This window comes from Sorex fumeus, unplaced genomic scaffold, assembly GCF_029834395.1.
Source record: "Sorex fumeus unplaced genomic scaffold, SorFum_2.1 ptg000047l, whole genome shotgun sequence".
Classification (NCBI taxonomy): domain Eukaryota; kingdom Metazoa; phylum Chordata; class Mammalia; order Eulipotyphla; family Soricidae; genus Sorex; species Sorex fumeus.
In genome coordinates, this window is record NW_026606104.1 from 39,367,406 (window position 1) to 39,391,426 (window position 24,021).

The 24,021-nt window shown below is 58.0% G+C and overlaps 1 protein-coding gene across 5 annotated transcripts in view; it reads left to right on the forward strand.

The window, feature by feature from the left end:
* EPHA8 (EPH receptor A8) overlaps positions 1-24,021 on the forward strand; it is a 35,132-nt gene that overhangs the window by 1,267 nt on the left and 9,844 nt on the right. The window contains exons 2-6 of one of the 5 annotated variants that reach the window (XM_056122664.1): positions 4,488-4,552; positions 10,883-11,546; positions 19,833-19,988; positions 22,071-22,406; positions 22,526-22,772. In XM_056122664.1, coding sequence (XP_055978639.1) covers positions 4,488-4,552; positions 10,883-11,546; positions 19,833-19,988; positions 22,071-22,406; positions 22,526-22,542 — 1,238 coding nt within the window. In that variant the 3' untranslated portion in view covers positions 22,543-22,772. Of the gene's footprint in view, positions 1-2,359; positions 2,379-4,487; positions 4,553-10,860; positions 11,547-19,832; positions 19,989-22,070; positions 22,407-22,525; positions 22,773-24,021 lie in introns of those variants that run through there. The other 4 variants (XM_056122665.1, XM_056122663.1, XM_056122660.1 and 1 more) reach the window with 4 other exon arrangements.

Genomic DNA, 24,021 nt, shown 5'->3' on the forward strand with positions numbered 1-24,021 from the left:
ACACCTGCACACCCATATAGCACACCCCTACACACACACCCCCTATACATCCTACAGCAACCTACACACTCTTGACACCACTACACATCCCTATACACCCCTGCACATTCCTACACACCTTACAGCACACCCCTACACACCTTACAGCACACCCCTGCACACCCCTGCACACCCCTACACACCCCTGCACACCCCTACACACCCTGCAGTACACCCTTACATACCCTTGCATACCTCTCAGCACACCCTACACACATCTCTATACACCCCTACACACCCCTGCACACCCCTACAGCACACCCCTACATACCCTACAGTATACCCCTACACGTCTCTACAGCGTACTCCACATCACACCCCCACACCCCTACACCACACCCCTACACACCTCTACATACCACTATGGCATACCCTTGCATACCCCTACTTTAACAACCCTGCAGACACCCCTCCACACCCCTCCATTACCCTTACATACACCTAAACACACAGCTACACAATACTCCTATACATAACCCCCCACACACACACACTACACACACCTGCACACATACTCCCCCCACAAACGCTTGCGCATGCCTGCGCGCGCACACACACACACACACACACACACACACACACACACACACAGACACCAGCTACCAGCTCCAGTCCAGGAGACTGTCCTGGGTTCTGCTCTGTGCCTCCACCCTGGCGCCCCTCTGCTCCTCCATTGCATCCAGGGAGGTCCAACTGTGTGCTTGTGCATTGCTGATGACCTGTGTTTGGAGCCCCCTTCTCCCCCTGCGGGTGAACTGGCAGAGACCAGAAGCTCCAGAGCCATGTTCCACACTCTGCACCAGACCCCAGAGAAACCCATCCCTTGCACGAACAGCTCACAGGGACACAGCACACCGTCTGCACACTTGGCATTCATACTCATAGACCAAGGCCTGAAGAGACTCACATGCGTGACAGCCCCCCACAGCCCGATGCACGGAAATGCACCAGTCACACATGCACACTCGTGTCCCCGCAAACGCAGGCACGTGAGATCCCTGCATCTCCCCGGCAGACTCCACAGACTTGCATTCGTGCCCACAGATGGGAATGTGCACAGAATAAAGGCACCAGGGGCACACTTGGCCCCCGGCGAGATCAGGACCACGCAGGGGCAGGGCTGTGAGGTAGAGGGCAGGTGAGGATGTGCGGGGTGAGAAGACCCCAGCCTGGGACACGAGGTGAGACTTGAGAGGCCCGAGGCGGGGAGGGAATGGGGCAAGACTGGGCTTCTGTGATGGGGGTCGGGGGGAGCGTGAGGTTAGGGTTGCTCTCAGACCTGTGATCTGAGAAGGCAGTGTCCCCAGGACTGGGTGGGGAAGGAAGGCGTTCAGCAGCAGGATTCTGGGGGACCCGTATGGGGGCTCTGGGTCTTGGGCACTGTACCCCAGCTCCCGGTTCCAACTCCACTCTCCAGGAGCAGCTGCAGCCTCCAGCGTTGCAGACAGTCCCCCGAGCCACGTGGGGAAGGACCTGGACCAGTCTTGCGCAAAGAGGACAGACCATTAGTCTGGGCAGGAGGACAGGTCTGGGGAGGACTCTGTGGGGAGGCAGGCAGGAAGCCGCGGCCCAGGGCAGAGGGAGCACTCTCCTGGGGCCAGAGCCCAGGGCTGTCTGCTCAGGGCAGAGGGGTCCCCTTGCACAGGCTGTGTGGTAGGGCCAGGGTTCCCCGGGGGTGGGACGGTCCTTCTCAGCCTCACCCCTGGGCTGGTGCCAAGAGGACTAACTAGTCAGGGAGGGGCTTTGTCCCCAGCTGGTCCTGTGAAGGTGACAGTGCCTCACACAGGGTCCTGGGCTGGGCTGGGGGAGGACCCTGCAGCCGCAGATGCCCCCAAGCTCCACTGTGCTTGAGGCCTGGTAACTGCCACTTCGGGGTGAGCTTTGAGGCATCTATATCCTTGCTGACATCTCCTGGCCACCCCGAATTCTCCAGCCTCACCACCATGCGCTGCGTCCTCAGGGAATGTAAATCAATTTAAGTATTAGTCTCAGCGAAATGGAATGGGGGAAGGTGACGGTGCTGGAAAAAAAAAAAAGAAATCACATAATGCCTTCCCAAGTCGAACAGGAAAGGCTTAGGAATTATCTGTGCTTCTCCGAGCTGGAAAGGGGCCCATTTGATCCCACAGAACAGCTCAGGTAGGCCAGGAGGGTGCCCCCAGACATTTTGCTGATGTGGAAACTGAGGTTCAGCGGGGGAAGGCAGCTGCTTCCTTGAAGGCCCTGAGCACAGAGCCACAGTGGGGAGAGAGCCCAGCCCAGGGGGCCTGAGGGAAAGTCCCGGCCACACCAGGCTGCTGGAATTCTCCGTAGCTCTCATCAACCCTGCTAAGGATCTGGTGGGTCCCACAGGAGGCTGTGCCCGCCCAATGGGAAGTGGACGCGAAGTCCGAAAGAGGGGACAGAGGGCAGAGGGGCGGGGAGGGATGGAGAAGAGTCTGGAAGGAATTGAAACAAACAGCCCCGGAATCCTATAGCTCTTTCTGAATCCAATAGAATCGACTTTTGACTTATCTTTGGATTATCTGAGCCCCCTAGCTGGCTGATCAGAAATCCGCGGCAGATGTGGTGGGGCCCCCCAGGAGAGGGCAGGGCCTGGGAAGTGGACTCTGCCCTTCCCCCTCTGCAAAGTCAGGGCAGTGGGCGGTGCTGGGGGGCGTCCTTGGGCATTCCTTGGGGTTGCCCCTGGGCTGAGCTGTGGCCTGGTGCGGTGGAATGATAAAGGATAGAAGCTGTGTGAGAGCCTGGGTGGGGTGAGGGAGCTCCTAGGACCCCACCCCTCACCCTCTCCCCAAACCAGGCCCTGCTGGTCTGGGGGTGGGGGGGACTGCAGTGCGGGCCCCCTCCCCCAGCCAGCAGGAGGAGAGAGCTGCCTGACCCAGTTTCTCTCCGTTGCGGAGAGGGAGGAGGCAGGCGGCGGCAGGCGGCAAGGCTTCTCTGCCGGTGCCCCTGGCGTGGGGCTGGCTCAGGAGGGGAGAGCCCCGTGCGGACACAGCCCTGTGTTCTGCTCCCTCCTGGACCTGGGGACCGGGAGAACCGTTTCAAGGGGCCCCCTCTGGTTCTGCAAGCCTCTCTCCGGCTGGCCCCTGGGGCCCTCCGTAATGGGGTGGCAGTGTGAGCTGAGGAAGAAAATCAACCAAGAGCTTCCTCACTCCAGCGTTTCCTGAGCACACTTGTCTCCATCTTTGAGGGGCAGGCTCCGAACTGTATAGCTCGGCTCGCAGGAAGGAGCAGCCCAGCCCCCGCTCCCCGCTAGAGAGCCTGGAGCCCTCGGTGGCCAGCCCAGGCCCCTCCTGTTGCTGAGTTGCAGGCCCAGGGTCACAGAGGCTTGGTGTGGGGGCGGGGGGTGCTCGGCAGACAGTGTGGTGACAGCTGGCACTCCAGAGCCAAGAGCCTCTCCTCCCCGCATCACTGCCTCACCCAAGAGCAGGTAGCCCAGAGAGGTGAAGAGCCTGAGCAGAGAACACACAGCTTAAAGACGCAGCTGGGATGTCTTCCTGCTTAGTGTCCCTTCAGCACCACCCTGTGTGCAGGTGGGTCCGTGATGCACGGGGAGAGACCTGGCAGTATTCCCATTAGACAAGGGAGGAAACGGAGGCTCAGCAGGAATCACTAAGTAACAGAGGCCCATCGGGGTGCCTGTCCCCAAGGGGGTTCGGGGGTTCTAAGAAGAGGGGCTGGCTGGGGACTGACCGGCCTCTGGCCAGCCTTCCCACCCCTTCCCCAGCATGGGCACTGCCCAGAGACGCTGCTTGCTGGGCTTGGGCTCTGGCGCTGGTGGTATTGTCTGAGACTCTACATGGGAGCTTTGAGCTGCACCCCCAGGGAGGGGGGAGGGTCGGGGGGTCTGGGCCCTTCCTGGACTTCCTAGAGCTCAGTGCTTCCACCCTGCCTTGGAGAAGGTAACTGCCCATCCTGCTGTCCCAGAAGCGCCCCCAGCCCGAGCTCTGCACGCTGCGGGTGTTCGCAGCGGGCATGGCGGATGGGCAAGGGGGACCTACCAGCTGCAGGATCCTCCTGGGGAGCCAGGACAGGCTCCTGGTGAGAGGGGCAGTCTGACAGCCCCCTCAGCCTCACAGCCTGGTGCACAGGAGCCACGAGAGCTCCACTCTGCAGGGAGCTGAGGCTCAGAGGCCCACTCAGGGTCAGGACATGTGGCCGGGCTGTGACCCTGACCCAGGCCTCCTGACCATCTCTGGGCCAACCCAGCGCCCCAGTCCCCCCTGCACTGGAACAGCCAGCTTCCGGGAACTTGGCAGGAAGGGGGGATGTGGGCCAAGGTGGTGGAGGGACACGTCAGGGAGGAGCAAGGACCTGGGCGGCATCTTGGAAGACACGCGGCCCAGAGCCTGCAGGCTGGGCTCTGAGCCGACCCGCGGGAGTGAGCACAGCAGTGGGCCTGGGACAGCAGAGCTGGCTCCCACAGCCTCTTGTCTCCTGTCTTGCAGTGAACCTTCTGGACACATCCACCATCCACGGGGACTGGGGCTGGCTCACGTATCCGGCTCATGGGGTAAGTGGCGGCTAGTGGGGCCAGCAGAGACAGGCTACAACTTCCACCTTATCGGGGAGCTGGAAAGCTGGCAGAGGCCCAGAGAGGTGAAGGGACTCACTTAGGGATGTACAGCACTTAGAGACTGAGCGGATGGTTTCTTAGCAGTCCGGCATGTGCAGGTGCTGGGGCCAGGCACTCCATGCCAGCACCCCAGATGTGGGATTCTCCTGTCCTGTATCCCGGCCCGAGGACTCCTGAGGGTCACCATCGTGCCCAGTGTCCAGGAAGAGCATTGGGACCCTCACCAGTGTTTCCTCCCCATCCTCATGGCTGCCCTGCCTCCCGAGTTGCTGTCCAGGCCCTGGAGGTCCTCCACTTTCTTCCTTCCCTCAGAAATGCCCGGCTAGCCTGCCTGCCTCTGGTGGACGAGCCCAGGCCAGCCCTGGGAGCTGCCTATCAGGTCACTGTGGCCATGTACTCACAGGTATTACTTCTGCCCTCCAGAAAGATGGGCCTGGCATCCCTCAGTGCCCAGAGCACAGCTGCCCAGCCTGGTGCCCTGTAGCCAAACCCCTGGGGTCTGTAGCAGGCATGTGAGCCTCTCAGGGTGGCTCTGCCCTGTAGGAGCCAGCATGGCTGGCGCCTCACGTCTCTCCCAGTTGCCTGTTTATGTGTGTGTATGTGTGGGGGGGTGTGGTCACAGGGTGGCAGTTGCCAGGAGGGGAAAGCAGAGGTCATGGCCCATGCAGGGAAGTGCAGGGCCTCCCTTATCACAGGAGTTTCATCATCCCTCACCCAGACATGAGCAGAATCCCATGCATGTACACACACTCGTGCACACATGCACACACATACTCGTGCACAGGTGCATGGACACACACTCATGCGTACATGCATGTACACACATCCACCATGGCACAAGCATGCTGCACCCACACAGCCGCTCTCCAGCACATGCAGGCTTCCTTGGCTCTGGGGCAGAGCAATAGTATGCTAGTGACAAAGGTGACTCTGTGTCCCTTCACTTTGGGAGGGGCTTTCTCTGGGTAGGGCAGGGTTTGGGCCACATTCAGTGATGCTGGGGCAGGGGGTGCCTTCTCTGTACTAAGGGGATACTCCTGGTGGTGCTCAGGAGACCCTCTGTGGGGCCAGTGATCAAGTTAGGATGAAGCTGGGATGTGGGCCGAGCACTGCAAGCGCTTTCTTGCCTGTGCTATCTCTCTGGCCCAGTGCTGGGGTTTTCATTGACACTTGGTGGCCACTGATAGGAGCCAGAGCCCACTGTGCTCTCGGTGTGGGGGGTGTCTGCTCTCACCATCTGTCCAAGAGCTCAAACACACACAGACACACACACACACACACATGCATGCACGCACACTCACACATGCATGCACATGTACACATACACAAGTGCGCATACACACATACACACACATCTGCTGGGCTTCACGGGGCTGCAGAGCAGGCCCTAGGGAGCCTTCTCCACAGAGTCCTGCATGCCAAGCAGGCTGGCCCAGGGACGTCCTGGCCAGATTCTGGACCAAGCTCTCCCTCCCCCAGCTGTGTCTCCCCAGGAAGGCTGGTACTGTCCCGGGGGTGGAAGGGTTTGGTTGTGCATGCTCCGGTGCTGACTGGCTGGGGCCAGTCCAGGGGGGCGGCCTGGATCTGTGCACTCAGTCACCAGGATGGAGCGGCCTGGCGTCCCGTGAGCCCTCAGGGCTTCAGACTCATGTTCTCAGGTGAGAGGGGTGATGCGTGTTTCTGAGCAGGTGCAGAACATGGCCTGTGTGGGAAGTCGCGCTGGTCCTGGTGGGTCTTGTGGGCAGGGCTGTACTCAGCTCAGGGTCACCGGCATCCACTGGAGAGCAGTGACAGTGTTCATAAAACGCTTCCCAGTCTTCTCCGCTCTCATTTCTCCCCCACATCCCTAGTCCTGGTGGCGGGCAGCCCCTGACATCTGCCCCGGCTTCACCCCCGGGGGCCACCATGGATGAGACTTAGCTTGTGTAACATCAGACAGTCTGGTTGCAGGTGGCAGGTGGAACTTGGCTCCCCTGGACTCTACTCATGTTGCCATGTGTGTGGCCCCAAGTACCCTGCGTCCTCGTGCTGTGCCCTCTGTGGAGCCAGGGACCCCCACCCACCTCAGCACTGTAGTACTGTAGCACTGTCCTCCTGTTGTTCATAGATTTGCTCAAGCAGGTATCAGTAACGTCTCCATTGTGAGACTTGTTACTGTTTTTGGCATGTCGAATATGCCACAGAGAGTTGGCCAGGCTCTGCCGTGCAGGTGGGATACTCTCAGTAGCTTGCCGGGCTCTCTGAGAGGGATGGAGGAATCTAACCCAGGTCGGCCGCGTGCAAGGGAAACGCCCTACCCACTGTGCTATCGCTCCAGCCCAGCAGGGCTGGGAAAGGGGCTTGGCCAGAGAGGAAGGTGAGCCGGATGAGCTCTTCGCTCCTGAGCACTGGACCTTAAGCCTGGGCCAGGCAGCCAATGGAACATGCCAATAAGGCATCCAGGGGTCTGGAAGGCACCTGGGAGCCTCGGGTTTAATGAGCCGTGGAGGCGACTTGTCTGCCCTGGGCAGTGGGGAATCTGGGGCCATGGTGGGTGTCCTGGTGTGTGTTAGACAACAGAAGAGGCCACCTCCAGGGCCAGCAGCCTGAGAAAAGACGTCAGAAGTCACGCATCAGCCTCATGGGTTAGCGAAGCCTCCCTGATTGGCTTGAGTCAGGTGCCCGTCCCCTAGCGCCCCCCACCTGGTCTCCAGCATGCTGACGATCTCAGATCCTGCTCCCTGCACTTGTTACCCGTGGGAGGGTCCCTGAAGAGGACAGATGTGCCACAGCAGCTGGTGTCTCTGAGAGGTTAAAGGACTCAGTCGGGGCCCAGATCCCCAGCCTGAGTGGACGCACCCTTCCCTCTCCATGCTGGCCGCATTCCCCACTCCTCTGCAGCACCAGGAGGACACTGGGCTCCCAGACCCCCACCCCAGGTTCAGAGAAGGACCTGCCCACCCTGGCCCACATGGCCGGTTGGCCACCTGGAATCTGGGAGGAGGCCTGTGAGGCAGCCTGCTGTGGGGTCAGGGAGGAGAGCGTCCAGGTGACAGGCATGTGGGGGCATCCTGGGCAAGAGCAGGGCAGGTTCTACCCCCGCTCCGGCTTCCGGCAACCGCCCCTCCCTGGCAGGGCCGGGCCAAGCCACTGGGGCTGCTGGGGCGGCTGCAGCCGGCTTAGATTGAGCTGATTAATTTATCCGGGTCCCTGGCAGGAAACAGACAGGGAGCAGCTGGCTGATTCTTTGGTGCTCCATTAATTGTGACAATGACTTTAACCCCAGATGTGATGCAGCACTGCCCAGAGGTCCGGCTGCAGAATGGGGTGCAGGACATGGGGGGACCTTCTTCTTGGACCGCAGGGCTGCCACTCTCTGGCCAGCTCCTCCAGAGGTCCCTGGGGACAGGTTGGGAAGATGTTGCTGGTTTAGCCTTATGCCCACCCGTACCAGGTCCAAGCTAAGCCCTCTGCAGACTACCCCTGTCCCATCTCCCTGCGCATCTCTGCACCCCACTTTACAGAAGGAGTGCTGAGGGGCAGGACCCCACAGCAGGCAGGAAAGAGGCCAAACGATTGAGCTTCTGTCAGGCAGGGAGGACTTGAGGTATCTGTGATTGTTACTGTAGGATAGTGGGTCAGCTTGGAAGCCCAGAGAGGCAGAGCCCAAGGCATGACCGGCCTCTCCCCCTGTAGGTTGTGGGATCTCTAGGTCCAGGTCAGAACTTCACAGAGGCTCAGGGAGAAGGTCCAGGCATCGCAAGCCTGGCAGGGATGGGATGGACACCTGAAGCCCTCCTCCCGCTGCCATATACCCCCAGCCTCAAAGGGCCCCCAAGAGTCCATGGGATTTGGCCTCACCATGCAGTGGCAGGCGGAAGATGAGGGGCTGGGAACCTGTGGCTTTGTCACGGTCACTTGCCGGGTAGGTTACAGATGGACTAGTGGCTGGTGGCCTCTTGGCTCTTTGTGCTAGCTGAGCTGAAGTAGACCCCAGTCCGGGCCTTTTTTCTCTACCCCTGTGACATACCCCTGCTTTGGCCACCCGGCCATGCCACACTTTCATCCTTTTTCACAGCGGCAAAGCTCGGCGGAGGCTTGTTTCTGCCGGAGTGATATGTGCCGTTCAGTGGCAGCCCCACTCCCGTTCGTGTGTTTTCCCAAGCGGGGACCTTCCCCCCGTGCACACTGCCCACACCACTGCAGATGCCGGCCTACTTTCCTGCTCATGATGAAGCTGACTGCATGTTTGTGTGGTTCTGTTTTTCATGTTTTCATTATTGGGCACTATGCCCAGTGGGGCACATGGGACCATGTGCATTGGTGATGGGGATTGAGCCCTCCCTGGACCTTGAATGCGCAAGGCACATACATGCTCTGCCACTGAACCCTGACTGCATACGTCACTGGAACCACCAGCAGTTGTCCTTTTGTGTCTGTCTTATTTTGTGTCTGCATAATGTTGGTTCGAGCTCATCATAACATCTCTTGGAATTAAGTTCCTCTTTTTTTTTTTTTTTTTTTTTGCTGTGCTCGGGATGGAACACAGGTCTCAAGCATGCAAGGCATGTGTCCGGAGACTGAGCCGCATACTCAGTTCTCTTTGTTTTGGGGTGGAGAACCCTCCCAATCAGTGCTCAGACAGTCTGGGGTTCCTCCTAATTATTCTTAACTAACCTGGCAGGCAGTTCAGTGCAAGGGCAGGAGGATTTGATTCTACCCTACAGAGCTTGGATTAAGTCAGACCATTCCAATGATCTGACAGACAGGTGCGCTGTCCTCACTGTGCCTGGTGTGAGTGCGTGGGAGGGCACCTCGAGAGACTCACAGAGGCAATGCTCAGGGGACCATGTGGTGTCAGCGATCATATCAAAGTCAGTTGCACGCAAGACCAGTGCCTTAAAACCCTGTATCATTCCGCCTCTACCTTTATTCCTTTTTGTTTGTTTGGGAACGCAACCAAGCTGTGCCAGGCTTACTCCTGGCTCTGCACTCAAGGATCACTCCTGGCAGGCTTGGGGAATCACATAGGGTGCTGGGGATAGAACCCCTGTCAGTCATGTACAATGTGAGCACCGTGCTATCTCTCCAATCCCCATCTTCCTTCCCTTTTAAGGCCAGATAATATCCCTGCAGTTCCCTGGGGATCCTATGTCTTGTTAATCCATTCGCCCCTCGGTGGAAGTCTTTCTGCCCTCCCTGCTGTGAGCAAGGGCTGCGGAAATCTGGTTGAGTCTGTCTTCAGTTCTCTGGGACTGGTCCCCGGAAGTGGAATTGCTGGACCAGATGGTAATTCTATGTATAATCTCAGAGGAGCCACCAAACTGCCTTCCACAGTGATTGCACCATTTTCCTTTCTCACCAGCAGCATATGCGGTTCCAGTCCCTGCACTTCTCGCCAACACTTCTTATTTTGGGTTGGTTTTGATGATAGCCAGCCTAGTGGATGCGAGGTGGTCTGGTTGTGGTTTCGACTGGCACATCCCTCCTGATTTGTGGCCTTGAGTCTGCTCCCATGTCCTTTTCAGCTGTCTGTAGACCTTTGGAGACTGCCTGTTCAAGTCCTTATCCTTTAACAGGCCTGTTGAGTTATGGTCGCAGAATATAATCATTTTTTGTCATTATGGATTCACTTCTCATCAGAGAGATGATTTGCCAATACATTTCTTCCATTCTGCGGGGTATCTGTTTGCCCTGTCGATGGGTCTGGCTGTTTCTGAGTCTCCAATGTCTGGCTAGCCTCTGGCACAGAAGCAGCTGTGCCTCCTGGTTCTCCCTCGAGGGCACCTCTGGAGCCCTGCTGGGGGAGGATAGAGGGAACGTCGGGAACACAGGCCAGGGGAGTCCCTCCATCAGCCCAGGGGCACCTGCCAAGTCATCGGAGGCCGGTTCCTGCTGGGATCAGCCTCACCCTCGCTGGCTGCTGAGAGGGAAACTAGCCAGGCAGCAGGGGGCTCACAGCCTTCCCACTCCAGTGGTGGACAGAGCATCTGTGTAGAAACAAGGTCCAAACTTGGTTACTTTGAGATCATTCTAATGCGGGATCCGTTCCTCACTCACCGTGTGACCTCAGATATGCAGCTCGGACGGTCCACGCCCATAAGAGGGTGGCAGATGTCCCTTCCCCAGGAGCATCTGTCAGGAGCAGGGGCCCATTGGAGGCTGGGGCGTGCCCTGTCCTCAGCCCCAGGATGACCCCCGCAGGGTGCCCGTGGCAGGTGGGGAGGGCAGGGAGCGGCGCGGGGGCGGGTGCTGACTCTTGTCAGGGCTGTGCTCTGTCTGCCGCAGTGGGACTCCATCAACGAGGTGGACGAGTCCTTTCGGCCCATCCACACCTACCAGGTGTGCAACGTCATGAGCCCCAACCAGAACAACTGGCTGCGCACCAGTTGGGTACCCCGGGACGGTGCGCGGCGTGTCTACGCGGAGATCAAGTTCACCCTGCGGGACTGTAACAGCATGCCCGGCGTGTTAGGCACCTGCAAGGAGACCTTCAACCTCTACTACCTGGAGTCCGACCGTGACTTGGGCGCCAGCACCCAGGAGAGCCAGTTCCGCAAGATTGACACCATCGCGGCCGACGAGAGTTTCACGGGTGCCGACCTGGGCGTGCGGCGCCTCAAGCTCAACACGGAGGTCCGCGGCGTGGGCCCCCTCAGCAAGCGCGGCTTCTACCTGGCCTTCCAGGACATCGGCGCCTGCCTCGCCATCCTGTCCCTCCGCATCTACTACAAGAAGTGCCCCACCATGGTGCGGAACCTGGCAGCCTTCTCCGAAGCAGTGACGGGCGCCGACTCCTCCTCCCTGGTGGAGGTGCGGGGCCAGTGCGTGCGGCACTCAGAGGAGCGGGACACGCCCAAGATGTACTGCAGCGCCGAGGGCGAGTGGCTGGTGCCCATTGGCAAGTGCGTGTGCAGCGCGGGCTACGAGGAGCGGCGGGATGCCTGTGTGGGTGAGTGTGCCTCTGCCCAGGCGGCGGGCGTTGGTGGAGGAAGGGTGGTAGGGGGCAGCGGCAGGTACACACAGCCCTGGGGAGACAAGTGCGCCTCCCTCACTGTGCCTGGTGTGAGTGCGTGGGAGGGCAGGTGGGAGGAGGAGAGCGGGAAGCCCTCCGTCAGGGTGCCTCGGCGGGACCCCAGGCTACGTGCTCAGCGTTCTCACACGTTAAGCCATTTCAGGCCCATGCAGGCCCTGGGATTAGCCCCCTGGGTTTGACTGGTTTGGGGGCCATACCTGATGGTGCTCAGATGGTACTCCCAGCACACTCTGGGGGTTGCGCCCCCTGTGATTCTCAGGGAACCGAACCCAGGCTTTCTTTATGCCAAGTTCGCACTTCAACCCTCTGGGCTGTCTCCCCACTCTGTCCTGGTTTTATTGAGGAGGGACTTGTGGCACAGAGAGAAGGCAAATCATCTTGCCCAAGCGCACACAGCTAGAGAAGCAGGGCTGGGATTTCAAGTCAGGAGCCACCTCTATGGTCTATGCTCAAAATTGCCAAAGTAGTCGGTAGAAGGTGGCCCCAGGGCCCTGGGTAAGGAGTGAAGAACAGGCCGTGAGGGCACACAATCAGGAGCCTGCAGTGGGCACTGTCTGGGCCCGGACATCACTCGGGCACTTCTGCCTACATTCAGGGCACCTTACCCTGGGCCCGTGGGTGAGGACAGCCACAGCTCTCAAGGACAGCTGCAAGGAGGGACTTGTGAAGCTTGCCTCTGCTCACGCCAATGAGCTAACATACAGCCCAGAATCTGGCCTGGATGCCGTGTGTGGTCAGCACACGCATATCCGTGGGCGCCCTGCCGCCATGCCTCCCCAGGGCAGGGGGTACCGGAGAAGTGGACAGACAGACTTGTCCTGCCTGTTTGTGGTCTCTACCTGTCTGCCCTTCCCGGCCTCCCCAGAGCACAGGGTGGCACAGGCACTGGGAAGGGCATAGGGTGGGCGCTTGGCCTGGTTCCCCAGTGCCTGTGGATTTCCCACCAGGGTGTTGGGATGGCCCGGTAGTCTCCGTAAAGGTGGGGACAGTATGTGCCACTCTCAGTATTGTCCCACCCTTCGCATGGTCCTGCATCCCTGAAGCCAGGGGAGAGGGACCTCAGGCCCTCAGCGCTGTCCCTCTTCGGGGGCCAACAGGATGGAGCAGACACCAACTGTCGATCTCAGGTGGGCACTGGGCAGTCATCTGCATTGCCACTCCAGCCACTGGGCCTTTGTGTCCACTCTGAGACTCTCTGGGGTCCGTAAGGAAGGACTGTAAGTGATTAAGGGCAGTGATTAAGGCACACGCTCGACAAGCACCTGGCATGGGTTTGATTCCCAGCACTATACAGTCCCCTTAGTATTGTTGGGTGCAGCCCCGGAGGCCCCCAGCACCAGCGGGGCGGCCTGGGTGGGCCCTGCTCCACGGACTTGAGCAGCACCATGGCTTCGGACCCTCACATTGAACCACTGGCCTAGTGGGACCCCACAGGCCTTCTGAGCACCTCCAGGGAGGGCCCCCCAAAAGGACTAGAGCTTTGCATGTGGGAGCCCTGAACTTGACCCCTGGAACCACTTTGAAGTATTGCTATGTGGCAATAAACTTTTTAAAAGAAACCTTTTTGCACTCTGTCTTCACCTCCTGGACTTCTGCCTTTCCCAGTCGCCCCCAAAACCCCAAAGCCCCTCTGTGGCAGCAGCCTATCTTGGGGGCGCTTCCACTGCCTGTGCCCTAGTTGGCCTGCCTCTAAGACCACCGGCATCCCCTGAGTGCCCTCACAGACAACCTGTACTTGGCAGTTCCCCACCAGAGGCTGTGGACAGCTGCCTGGGGTCTGTACTCACCTTCATGCATCTGTTCCTTACAGCAAGGCAGGCCACCCTCTTTACAGATGGGGAAACTGAGGCTCAGGAGTGCATGTCGCCACCCTCATCGATCTCACAGTGGTGAGAGGAGTGCTGGGTCTGACTTCAGGTCTAGCTGCGGACTATCAGCCCGTTCCTGGCCTCCTGCCCTTCTGCTTTCCCTGGCCCTGGGCCTCCAGCAGACCCTCATTTTATTGGGAAATGAAAAGTCATTCTGGGGCCATCTTTTGACTGTTTGCCATGCACCAGGCCCTTTGCTCAGTGCCACTCACAAACTTGTACATCAGAGATGTCAGTCCAGGGTCCCTGCCTCACTGGACAGTAACAGTCCATACTAGAACGTCTATCCTGAGATAATAGGTGAAGTGCTGAGTTCTTACTGCTGAAGCCAAGGTGAGACTAGGTCAACTATACCTGAGGCTCCCTCTGCCCCCGAGTCACACCTCTCCTCACTTAGTGGGGGACACTATAGCCCTGACCTCATGCCAGCTCTGGACTTAGCCAGGGATACAGCAAAGTGCCCAGCCAGTATCACTGTGTGAGTGGACAGAGTCTGTGAAGAAGTGTGTGGTGAGGCAGGACTCGGGGGACCCCCCAGGCCTGTGCAGAGACCTAGAGAGCCCAGCAGGGCTAAGGCCTTCCTTTCTTCCTCCTCCTGGGGCTGCAGATGCTTTCATGACAGACACGGGAGTGCCCTACTCCTGGGAGGGACCGGCCAAGCGTTTTGGATTCTCTGTTTAAATAATAATACAACATAATCATGCCAGTTGCAGGATAATTATAGGTTTTATTTTTAAAAGTATTAATTCCTAGTCTCTGAGGGCAGGCAGGTTTGGAGACCAAAGGCCAGTTTGAAGTGGCCCGAGGAAAGGCTGTTAGGGCCTCAGTGCCAATGATGCTGGTCAGCTCATGTGGGAAAGGCACATGGGTCCTCCCCACTGGAGGCCCCGCTCTGGCCTAGCCAGCAGGCTCCCAGGGCTGGCCCTGCCCCTGCAGCGGGGTGGGGACCGGCAGGAGCTGGGGATTGTGAGAGTGCGTGAGTGTGTATATGTGTGAGTCTGTTTATTCGTGTGTGGATATATATGTATATATATATGGATATATATGTATATATGCATGTGGGTGTATGCGTATGGGTGAATGTAAGTGTGCGTATATTTGTATAAGTGTATTTATGCATGTGTGTATGTGCATATATGTGTGAATATGTGATTGTATGTGTGTGCCTGTAAGGGTGTGTGACTATGAGCATGAGAGTACATGTGTAAGTATGTGAGTATATGAGTAAGTGCATGTATGTGTGTATGCATGTGAGTGGAAAATGTGTATGAGTAAATGTGTGTATGTGAATACGTGAGAGTGTGTGTGTGAATGTATGTGTGTAAGTGTATATCAGTCTGTTTACGATTGGGAACTGAGCGATAGCACAGCGGTAGGGCATTTGCCTTGCACGCAGCCAACAAGGCCAACCCGAGTTCGATTCCTCCGCCCCTCTCAGAGAGCCCGGCAAGCTACTGAGAGTATCTTGCCCGCACGGCAGAGCCTGGCAAGCTCCCCGTGACGTATTCGATATGCCAGACACAGTAACGACAAAGTCTCCAATGGAGACGTTACTGGGCCCGCTCGAGCAAATCGATGAACAACGGGAGGGTCTTTACCTTTACCTTTACGATTGGGAACATATGTGTATAAGTTTGTGCTGAGTGTATGTGTGTGAAAGTGTGTGTGTGTGTGTGAGTGTGAGTCTGGGGTGCCTTTATTAGGCTTCTTGTGTTGTCCTCTCAAAACTGTGCCCCCCCACCCCAACCTGAATAGGGAGAGGTTTGAGGGACCCCGGACCCTTCCCTGTTGAGGGGTTCTCTGTGAAACCCCCCCATTGAGAGGAAGGGCTGAGTAAGTAGCCCAGAGCAGAGCTCCCCCTCTTTCCAGTGAAAAGAGAGGGGGGACCCAGCGTGTGAGACCCGCCATAGGCCCAGTCCCCAGCTCTCCACACAAGTTGGTTGCAAGGTAGCTCGAAAGTTTTGGAGGTGGGCAGGAAGCCCAGGAAGAGGCAGGAGGCGGGACCAACCCTCAGAGTCAGGGGGAGGCCACCTGGGGTCCTCACAGCCCCTGGGTGTGTATAGTCTGCATGGGGAGAGGGGTGGTCCCAGAGAGGTAGGTTGAATCTGAGCCTCCCCACTGCTCCCCCATCAGAAAGCAGCCATGGCCCTGTCCTCCACACCAGGCTGTACTGCACACACCCCAAGTGGGGAGGACCTCTCAGCCTCCCCCAGGGGCACAGCGACCCCAGTCAGCCCTTGTCCCATTTCTGTGGCTTGGGCACTGCCGCAGGCGCTGGTCATCATCTGCTATAAATACCGGCGGCTCCCTGCAGAGGGGCACGGGAACCACGCACCCCTCTGCCTACCTGACTGTGTTTAAAATCTGATTTAGAATTAATTTCCTGTGCTCGTCCGCCGCGGACACCTTATTTGTCAAATCTCAAGCTCTTGGCAGGGAGAGGAGGGAGGTGGCCGGAGCTGCGGGCAGCTGTCGGCCTGACAGGTGTCCCGCTCAAGGCGCCCTCGGCCGGGATGGGAGCGCCCTTCTGGCCCAGGGCCCACCGCCACCGGCACGCCAGGCTCCGGAAGCGCCCTGGGTGGACAGCAAGGGCCAGACCCCAGCCCAGAACGGCTCCATCTGTCTCGGCCATTAATTCCCAGCTCTGCCTCCAGGTCTCTGGGCTCCCTGAGGCCTAGTGATTAGTATTCTTATTAAAGATTATTTTATTCTCGCTGCTTGGATTAATCTGGCCTTGACCATGAGAGCCATATGGGTATTAGCGGAGCGTGTAAGAACTGCTCCCCCGTGAGGTGCAGAATGCCCGAGCCAGAGCAGCGCTTAGCCCTGGAAGGGTTGGGGGGGAGGAGGGGCAGAGACGCGGCCCCAGAGGCTCCGCCACCTGAGTTCCGTCTTGGTTGGCTAGGAAGCCAGGACAAGGCCTCCGAGCACCCCAGAGTCTGTCTCAGCTGTGTTTGCACCAACCTCCTAGCTCGGCCCCATACCCTGTGCCCGCAGGAATCCATCTGTGTCCACTGGTATAATCTTTGCACCAGCCCCAGGTCCCATTTCATTTCCTTTACTTATTTATTTGGGGATTTTGGAGTCATAACCCCAGTAATGCCCAAGGGGTTCGTTACTGTTGGCTCTGCATTCCGGGATCATTCCTAGCAGTGCTGGGGTGGGGGGTCCATATGGAATGCTGGGAATCAGTTGAACCTGGGTCAGCTGCATGCAAGGCAAGTGCCCTACCCACTGTGCTATCTCTCCAGCTCCCGTTGTGTAGATGAGGAAACAGGCCAGCGCCCGCTTCCTCGGCCCAGGTGAGGGGGTGAGACAAGAAAGGGCGGCCAGGCAGCCGGCTCCATGGAGGCACTCAGAACAGTCAGAGGCTCTGAGAGGCAGACTGGGCTGGGCGCTCCCTCCCCCGACGCCACACTCCCTGTGCGTGAGACCAGCTTTCCTCAGCGCCAGTCTCCAACCGAAGTTCATAAGTGGGTGAGGGAGTCTGTGCAGAAGGAGTGAGCAAACAGCCCCAAGATGCTAATCGATGTGCATCCGATAATCCCGGCTATCACCCAGCTCAACAACCTATTAAACAAATATTTGCTGGCAAGAACACCGCCCGCCCCAACCCCCCATCTCAGAAGCACATGGTCCGGCTGGGCCTCCCAGAGAGAAGAGATCAGCGTGTGCCAGCAAGGACCTCCCCCAACTCCAGGTCAGGCATGAGCCTCCGTAGGTCTTCCTGTCGAGGAGTGGGGGGAACGCACCTCAGAACTGGACTGTCTTCCCCAACTCCCCATCCACAAGCCCCCTCCGGCTCCGTGGCCTCAGGCAGGGAAGCAACTTACAGTCATTATCTTGCCTCCCGATTTCAGGCTTTCTCTCAATTACAGAATTTCACAACTTCGCCTGATTTTCAGCTAAGATAGGAAAGTGATACACCCCCATGCAGAAAAGAAATGACAGGATGGCCTTTCCAGCGAAGCTGCTTCTGGCACTGGGCTTCAGGGTGGGGTTCAGTGGGGGAGAGAACCCAGGGAGTGCCCTGCGGGCCCCTGCCTGCTGCAGAGGACTTTGGTTCAGGGCGTGGGCTGGGGGAGAGACTCCTGGCTGCTGGTTTGGCCCCCTTGGGTCCTGGAGTCTGCACCCGCCCAGAGCTGATGCCACAGCACTGATGACAGCTTCTGAGCTGGGCCAGCCCTGGGTGCTTGACGAGAAAGCACCGACCTTATCCTGCAGGTCTGCTTGTGTTTGGGTCTTTTTAAAAATTTTTTAAAAATTTTTTCTTCTTATATTTATTTATTGAATCACTGTGGAAAAAGTTACAATGTTTTCAGGTTTAAGGCTCAGTCATACAATGACCAAACACCTTTCCCTTCACCAGTACTCATTTTTCAACATTAAGAACCCCAATATACCCCCCTCCCACCGCTCCCAATGCCTGTGAGGCAGATGATTTCTACTTAACTTTTCTCTACATTGATTACATTCATTATTTTGACAAAAGATGCACCATTATTGTTTAGAATTTCCCCCCCAACAATCAAAATTGCTGAAAAGGCATTACGAAATACTTTGTTTTCTATAGCTGGTTATGAGAATCATATAATGATTTTGGATTTCTGCTGAGAGCCAGATAATTACGAGATTGGTTTCTGTGTGTCTGGTGTTATGGCTGTGCCGGAGAGCCACTCATGGGGGGCAACTCATGACCTTGGTAGGGTATGAAGGACGAGCCGGTACTGCCCCCCTTTCCATGAGACTGCAGTTGCCCCGTCACCACCGGCTCATACCTGGCTTTCCTATAAGCTCTGAGGTGGCGGCCACCTTGCTGCTGGGGGGGAGAAAGGCGGAAGGGAGCAATACCCTTTCCCTCCCAGGGAGGCATGGCGCCGGAGTTTAATGCATGGTCCATTCACTTTTCTGCCGCTAGCTGCTGGGCTCTGGACTAAATCCGTTTGCCTCTGGAGCCATGGCCGTGCCAGAGAGCCGCTTGTGGTGGGCAACTCATGACCTCGGTAGGGTGTGAAGGACGAGCCAGTACCGTCTCCCTTCCCATGAGACTGCAGTTGCCCCATCACCGCCGGCTCATACCTGGCTTTCCAATAAGCTCTGAGGTGGCGGCCACCTTGTATGCAGTCCAGATGCATTTCTGCCAAAAGCCGCTGGGTTTCGAGATTTGTTTCTGAATCTCTGGGATCATGGCTGTTAATCAGCTTGATCAGGAGCCAGAGAGGCCGTTTGTAGGGGGTGACTCGGGGTCTCGTTGGGATGGGGAGGAAGGGCCAGTTCCACCCCCATCTGGTGAGGCCCTGCATGTCTTGTCACTGCAGGCCCAAACCTGACTGTCCAGTGGCCTCTGGAGGATGGCGGTCACCGGGCCACCAGGGGGAACAGGCCAAGGCACGAAACCTATTCCCATCTGGAGTGGCCCAGTGCCAGTAACCTACTGCAGGAACAGGACGTATTTCTGCCAAAAGCCTTTGGGTTCCGAGATTCGTTTCTGAGTCTCTGGGATCTTGGCCGTTAAGCAGTTCAATCAGGAACCAGAGACGCCGTGCTTCCAATTATATAGCTGAGCTGGAGGTGGTTTGTGGGTGTGTCTCCCACATACCTAACTTTTGGCCGTTTACTCTCTTGGTAAACTTTGCCCCAAGTTTTTGGGGTCTGGCTAAAGGCACAGCAGCAATTTTGGGGTATCTGAAAGTCTGATGGTGCTATCAAGCTGTTGATGTACTCGCCTCACAGGTACAGATTAACCTGCTGGCGACACCATCCCCCCTTGTGTTTGGGTCTTACGTTTTGTTGTTTGGGTGCGCCCAGGTAGTGTGAGTGTGGGTTGGTGGCAGGGAGTCCCAGTTCAGTCTCAGAGGTTGTTCCTGGTGGTGCTCCAGGGAGCATGCAGTGCAGGACACAGGAGTTCACACACATTTGACATGTGCTTTTCCCCTGATCCTTGGGGTTTGAGCACTTTAGACTCTTAGCTCTCAGGTGGCCCCCCTGAGGCTGGTGTCTCACTCAGGGATAGGTGTACCATGAGGGACTGAATCTGAGCCTGGACACTGAGCCAGGGAGGGACAAGGCTCTGGAGGAGAAGAGAGAGGGGTTTGAAGGAGCTCGGGGCACCCCTTTGGGTCTGGGCCATGGACATCAGGGTCCCAACCTCAGCGTGCCACCGATGTGCTCTGGGGAAGCCATGGCCCCTATCTGTTTAGTTCCTCCACCAGCAGGAGAGGGCAGGGGCTGCGGGTCCACACCAGGCTTCCCGGGGCACCCGTGCATTGGAGTGGGCACTGCCTGCAGGCGTCCAGTGACCTGCTGGTCACCTACCTCATGCTCTTCTCCACAGCCTGCGAACTAGATTTCTACAAGTCAGCCCCAGGGGACCAGCTCTGCGCCCGCTGTCCGCCCCACAGCCACTCCGCGGCTCCTGCCGCCCAGACCTGTCACTGCGACCTCAGCTACTACCGTGCAGCACTGGACCCGCCGTCTGCCGCCTGCACCCGTGAGTGCCCCACCCCCACCCACAGTTCCCAGCCCGGCATCTGGACACAGGACCGGGCAGGCTCCAGCCACTACCCACTGCCTCTGGGACTGGGGTCAGACAGGGGTGGGCGGGACCGTCTCCCCCTCCTTGGAGGCCTTGACCCTGCTGTTCTCCAGTCTCAATCCCCAGCTGCCCGCCTTCCCTCCCCCCGTCTCTGCTCCATCCCGGGGCAGATGAGGGCCCCATGTCTCAGGGGCTGTGGTGGGCAAGCAAAGGGGCTTTGCTGGTGAGTTGAGAGGTTCTGGAGAGGCCTCATCACCTTAAACCTTGCTGAACTGGCGAGAGCCTGTGTGTGTATGTATGTGTATTGGTGTGTGTTCGTATGTATTTGTGTTTGTGTTTGTGTATATGTTTGAATGTGTGTTTGTGTATTTGTGTGTGTTTGTGTATTTGTGTGTGTTTGTGTATTTGTGTGTGTTTATGTGTTTGTGTATTTGTGTGTTTATGTGTGTTTATATGTTTGTGTGTTTGTGTATATGTGTGTGCTTGTATGTGTTTATGTGTTTGTGTGTGTTTGTGTATTTGAGTGTGCTTGTATGTGTTTATGTGTGTTTGTGTTCATGTGTTTGTATATTTTTGTGTGTTTGTGTATTTGTGCGTGTTTGTGTTTATGTTTGTGTGTTTGTATGTGTGTGTGGTTCTGAGCATTCGGGAAGAGGGCCAGAGATGGTGGCCCAGGGTGTCCCCCTGGGATGTGCAGTATAGAGCCCTCTGGGGGCGCACTTGCCCCTGTCCCCAACAGAGCACAGGTGGACGCGCCCCATGAGTACAGTGTGAACAAGCCCCCCACAAGGGAGGTGGTGTCTGGTGTGCTGGGTACGACACCAGCCTTCAAGGGATATGCTCCACGCCTGCAGGGCTGCGTGACTGTCCTGCATTCTGCTGACACAGCTGCTCTGCTGATGTCTCTCCGCTGGCCTGGAGGGATCTGTGTCCGGTTAGGGGGGCTCTACCTGCTCAGTCAGCTTCGTCCACCGGACCGCTGCCCTGTGTGGGGAGGGGGAAAGGCTTCTCCACACAGGTCTGGCTGCTTTTGTCAGGATGGACCACAGCCTCAATGCCCCCCCTCCCCCTCCTCATCTCCTCCCCCTCCTCCTTCTTCTCCTCCTCCCCCTCCTCCCCCCTCCCTCTCCACCCAGCCCCATGGTCCCCGTACATGGTAGATGGGGGCCCGGGCATAATCAGCACACACAAGCATACACACAGAGGCACACCCACAGACCCTCACATGCACTCACTCACACACACACACACACACACACGTACACATTCATGCACTCGCACACACGTCCACCAACACTCACATACACATCCCGTGTCCACTGCCCAGGTCTGTGTGTTATCCACGTGGGCCAGAGGGGATGGCCACTCCTCAGACCGTGGTGAGCCCAACTCAAGGCCAAGAGCAGAGTCCAGATCCAACCAGCCGGCTTCCGCTTTGCTGCCACATGCGTGGTTTAGCATGAAGATTCTAGAAACCCCAGGTTGTCTGGGCTTTGGGCCCCCACAGGACCTCAGCTTTGGGGGGAGGCTGAGTCTCCAAGCCTTTGTTCTATACATCTCAGGCCCTCGGGGAGGCAGAGGACTCCACAGTCCTCTGGCTCATGATTCCACCTCCCCCACCCCCAAGTCCTCACACTAGTGGGGGTGCTCCCTGGACTGAGAGAGGGCGTGGCTCCGTGCAGCTGTGGACATATGCTGGGTGCCCTGGGGTTGCCTTTGCCTCACTTTGTCGCACCACATTAGCTCTAGCGAGAGGCAGGGGTGAGGGGTCAGGAGTGGAGTCTGCTCACAAATGACCTGACCGGGCCTCCCACACCTGGGCTGGCCGCTGTGGCCCCCTGGGGATCCCCATGCTCCTGTGTGAAAGAGGGGCCACTTCTGTTTCTAGGCCCTGCACACGCCCCTGTGTCCAGAGAATGGAGTCCATGTGGCCTTGCCTTCGCAGCCCCAGATGTCATGGGTGCCCCCGCCCTTCCCTGGTCTGTGTGTGTGTGGGGGGGGGACCCTGTGCCCTACCTGTGCCTTTCTGCTCCCTAGGGCCCCCCTCAGCGCCGGTGAACCTCATCTCCAGTGTGAATGGCACCTCTGTCACCCTGGAGTGGGCGCCTCCCCTGGACCCGGGTGGCCGCAGTGACATCACCTACAACGCCGTGTGCCGCCGCTGCCCCTGGGCCTTGGGCCACTGCGAGGCCTGCGGGGCCGGGACCCGCTTTGTGCCACAGCAGGTCAGCCTGGTGCAGGCCAGCCTGCTGGTGGCCAACCTGCTGGCCCACATGAACTACTCATTCTGGATCGAGGCTGTCAACGGTGTGTCCGACCTGAGCCCCGAGCCCCGCCGGGCAGCCGTGGTCAACATCACCACGAACCAGGCAGGTAGGCGGAGATGCTCCGTCCCCCAGCCCTGGCCTGTATCCAAGCACTCCCAGGAGGGGAAGAATCCTGCTGTGGCCTGGGGGGCACACGCCTTCCCATCCTGGCCCTGCCTCCCACAGGTTTTGCATGCCTTTAGACAACTAGAGCCCGTCCTGTAAGCAAGAGGAAGCGGAACGCCCAGAGCAGGCCAGGAGGCCCGTCCTCAGCCTGGATTCTGGAACGTTCCCTCTCTGCCTCTGTTTCCTCTCTGGTACAATGGCGAGGATAGTGCCTGCCTCCAGCACAGCCATGGAGCTTAAGCAGGAGAGAGGAACACGCTTCACCCAGCTCCTGGCCACGGTGCAGGCTCAATAAATGTCATTTAAAACCTGAAATCAACTCTGATGATCATTTTCTGAAGCAGCTGCCACTGGAGCCCCTGGGATAGATTTGGTCACACCAGTTTGGACAGTGGCCATGGATCTTCTTCAGCCCCCAGAACCTCTTAAAAAAAAAATTGGCTGTGTTGGGGCTGGAGTGACAGACAGCACAGCAGGGAGGGCGTTTGCCTTGCACACGACTGACCCGGTATCCCATATGGTCCCCCAAGCACCGCCAGGAGTGATCCCTGAGTGCAGGCCCAGGAGTAACCCCTGAGCAGGGTGTGTGACCAAAAAAAAAAAAAAACCCCACAAAAATTTGGGTGTGTCCTGCCTGTCAGGTGACAGACAAGCTGATCCCAAACCACCCCCATCAGCCACCAGGTGTGCCCTGGACCTCCGCCCCAGCTCGTCCGCACTGCCCACAGGCCTGGCCCGACAGACTCTGTGCCCCCCATGTCACAGTGGAGGAAACTGAGGCACAGAGAGCCAGCTAGAGTCCATGCCTAGGAAGTGGCAGAGGCAGGATTCTAACCCAGGCCCGTCCGCTCCCCAGGAAGCAAGTGTCCCGGCCTCCAGGGCCCAGCCGGTGCAGAGACTGTGTGTGGGCGGGCATCAGGGGAGTGCCCCTTCCTCTTGGCCCTGCTTTGGTCCCTTGCTGCTGGCCACAGGGTAGGGAGCAGCAGCCAGGGATTCAGGGGTAGAGGGCGAGCTGGGGAAGCCAGGGGCCTCTGATATCGTGGAGTGTGCTCTGTCCTCCAAGGCAGGCCTCCCTCGAGCCCGTGCCCGGGGAAGCGTCTGTCCATCTTGCTGCTGAGTGCCTCTGTCTGCATCCTCCTCCAGGACCTCCTCAGACCTGCAACTTGGTGATTTTCCTCATCTGCCCAAAGCCTCTAATTCCCTCCAGAGGCTATGCAATGGGCCCTTTCCTCCCTGCGCTCTCCTCCTTGGGACAGTGCTCTTCCCTGCCTGGGACGCGCCCCTCCCCACCTTTTTTTCTCATCCACTGTCTGGCCTGTCTCCTCCCATCTTTGCAGTCCCTGAAGGCTCAGGTCTGTCCAGAAGCCTCTCTTTGCCTACCTTCCTGCCAAGTGACCTTCTCTCGGCTCACAATTTTCATGCTGGTGCCCCCAAATGTGTGTCACCAGCACAGATCTGTCCCTGAGCTCCAGCTGCCCTCTCTGTCTCTGCTCAGTGTTAGACAGACAACCATCCCCGATCCTGTCCTTCTTACTGCACCGCCCCCCTCCCCCAAC